Source organism: Polistes canadensis, unplaced genomic scaffold (genome assembly GCF_001313835.1).
Source record: "Polistes canadensis isolate GaletaPanama2010 unplaced genomic scaffold, ASM131383v1 scaffold_19, whole genome shotgun sequence".
Classification (NCBI taxonomy): domain Eukaryota; kingdom Metazoa; phylum Arthropoda; class Insecta; order Hymenoptera; family Vespidae; genus Polistes; species Polistes canadensis.
The window spans coordinates 1099411-1102712 of NW_014569566.1; the positions used below are offsets into that span (position 1 = coordinate 1099411).

The window sequence follows — 3302 nt, forward strand, 5'->3', positions numbered from 1 at the left end:
ATAAAATGAGCATACACTAGTTAAAATTGTGTATATATGTATGTATTTATTCATTTGTATTTATTTATTAATTTATTTTTTGGTTGATTCGTTTATGCTGTTGTTTTTTTTCTATTTTTTTTTTTTTTAATAATTTTTCTCAAGATTTTATTGCAACATAAAATGAGCATACACTAGTTAAAATTGTGTATATATGTATGTATTTATTTATTTGTATTTATTTATTAATTTATTTTTTAGTTGATTCGTTTATGCTGTTGTTTTCTTCTTTTTTTTTTTTAAAATGCTTTCACTAGTATATATTTACACAGATCAATCATAGTCGAGACGACAATTTTTCCATTAGGTAACGTTAAATTATCTAATGTTAACGAACGTAAACATCCTTCGTGGAATTTTCTTCTTTCCCCGTTTCCCGTCGAATGACACGCGGATGGCTTATATTTGTTTATTATTATTAATTTGTTCTTTTCTTTTTCTTTTTCTTTCCTATACATTTAATCGATACTCACTCAAGATGATTATTGTTCACATTGTTTGTAACCGATGAGATGCATTATTGTTAATTATTTAATAGCTCGTGTCGTCTGGTATCCTAGCGAACAAAAAAATGCGAAGAAGGATGATATTTATATAATTTTATTAAAATCGTGTGTGTGTGTGTGTGTGGTCGGTATTTTTTATTAAAAAAAAAAAAAAAAAATAAAAGAAAGAAGAGACGGGGAGATAAAAAAAAGAAACAATGATTTGTGCATGCTTTTAAACACGTGATACACATTCTACGTAATAGAAATTAAAAATTGTTTTACAATTATATTACAGATCGTATCAACTTTTTATTTCCAAGAGATGAGACAAACGAGAAGGTGGAGGGGTGGGGAGAGATTAATAAAACTACGCAAAAAAAATCATTTCGTGTCATTTGATTTTTGTCCGATTTCGAGATCGATTTTCTTTTCTTATTTTTTTTTTTTGCGATATTGTTGGTAAAACTATACTCGAGGTAAATAAATTGCAATAGGTGACAACATTTTAAAATTATTATCTTGACAATTGGACGCGAGTCATATTTAAAAGTTGGGAGAGATATTATTATAAATAAATAAATGAGAAATATTAAAAGAAAAATTATTCGCGCGCGAAAATATTGATGAAGCATTATTTTAATTTGATAGAATTCTTCGTATATTTGTATATTTTTTTAATTAATTATAATCAGAAAGTAATTAGTCATAGACTAATAAAATGATTGATAAGATACAAGTTGTGTCGAGTAATAATATTATCTATAAACAAGGAAGAGATAATATTCTAATTGAAACTTTTGTCAATTAATATTACGGATTAGGTTTATTTTATTACGTAATTATAAGAATGAATAATTGTTATTATTGTTATTGTTGTCCGTGACTCGAAGATCAATGGAATTTTCAACGAACATTTTTTTTGTTTGAAAAGATACTTTTATTTTCAATCTGTTATTTTTTTTATTTTGGATCAAAATAATATTTTTAATTTATTATATTTAAAATATTATATGATTTATAATAAAATATCAGTATGTATATTGTATCAATATGTAACTGTATAGTTCAATTTTATTATATAATTCTATATGTAAATATTAATCGTTTTTTATATTTGTAATATCAAAAATATATTTATACATATGTTGATACCATTGATTATACTGATGATTTATTTTAATAAAAATTTAAATAGAATATAAAATAAAAATATTCAAATCTTGATTTTTCGAATACAATACTTGATGGTTTAAAAAAAAAAAGGATTCTATGGTTCATCGTTAAACCGGACGGAAGTATCATGACACGATTGGTCGTATATTGTGAAAACCGTTATGTAAAAGTCGTGACATTTCTATTGACATACTGTACTACTACATGATGATCAAATGTTTGTAAAATATCATTGACAGGATTTAGTCGATCAAACGTTAACAATTAATCAACAAAAAAATAATATTATACGATCGAGTATTCGAAACAAAAGGTTTTTTTTGTTCATCTTAAATTATTTCATTCAACTATGTGAAAAATGATTAAAATTCAGAATGATTTTTATTTAAGAAAAAGAAACCAAAAAAATAATTACAAGTAAAATCTCGTTAATACGATTCGTTTGAAGTTTTGAAATTCGATAAAGTATATTTCATTTATTTTTTTCTAACATAAGTTTCTAATGATTCGGATCATATATATATACATGACTTGCTAAAACAACGTTAATGTTCATATTTCTTGTTATTTAGCACACTTGTTATTTTGACACTAGATTACTAACGATTTATACAAATAATACTTCTGTTATTAATAATATTTGTTTTTATTTTTCTATTCTTTTTTTTTCTTAGTCGTAAAATTAAACGTAACAAATGTTTTTGACACGCCCAATTTACAGAAGACAACGGTATCTATACCAAACGTTTCTTGTTTCTTCTTGTCAGTTTGAATTGAATCGTTAGCCTGTCAAGTTACTCTTACTCATAAACAATTTATAATCTCGTTCGACAAACGAATAATATATTCATTTTAACAAATAGTTATACCGTAACAAATATAATAATATATTTAATATTCGCATTTATATATATATATCGAAATAGTGAGATTATGTTTAAACGAAATTATGTGTTTAACTTGTTGTTAACAGGAAATAAAATGTATTGAAAGATAAAAATAACAACGATTAAAGTAAGATACTTCGTTTGTTTGTTTGTTTTTTTTTTTTTTTTTTACATACATACATAAAATAATGATTGTCTCTATTATACCATAATTTAAATTTCTAATAAGTTGTTCATAAATAATTAATCAATTTGTATTTTATACACACACAGATTACGAAACGACAAGGATTTAGTGTTGAGAATGATAAGACGATCAGGTCAGGCGAGATTTGATATTTAAGAATTGTCACAGTAGTTTATTTATCAGCTACTATTACTGACGACGAGATACAAAATTACTCCCAAAAAAAAGAAAAAAAGGAAAATAGAAAAAAACAAAACCGAACATGATGATGCTGATCAAGAGTTTTTTTCGGCGTATCGCCAAAGATTTTCGTCACAAAGAATTATTACCACTTAAATTAATATTCTTCGTTCAAGCATCCAGTAAGCAATAACACATATAATAATCAATCAAATATTCTTTTTTTTTTATTTTATATTTCATTTTATCGAGATATTTTTAAAAATATTTTCGATCGGTTGTTTCTTTTAAATGTTCAAGGTAATCGAGTTAAATACATCACACGTTATATAATATTATTTCGCGTTC

General features: G+C 24.4%; 1 protein-coding gene across 1 annotated transcript in view; it reads left to right on the forward strand.

Moving 5' to 3' along the window:
• LOC106793789 overlaps positions 1 to 3302 on the forward strand; it is a 16387-nt gene that overhangs the window by 7760 nt on the left and 5325 nt on the right. Inside the window, exon 2 of the mRNA XM_014760994.1 lies at positions 2861 to 3141. Coding sequence (XP_014616480.1) covers positions 3037 to 3141 — 105 coding nt within the window. The 5' untranslated portion in view covers positions 2861 to 3036. The remainder of the gene's footprint in view (positions 1 to 2860; positions 3142 to 3302) is intronic.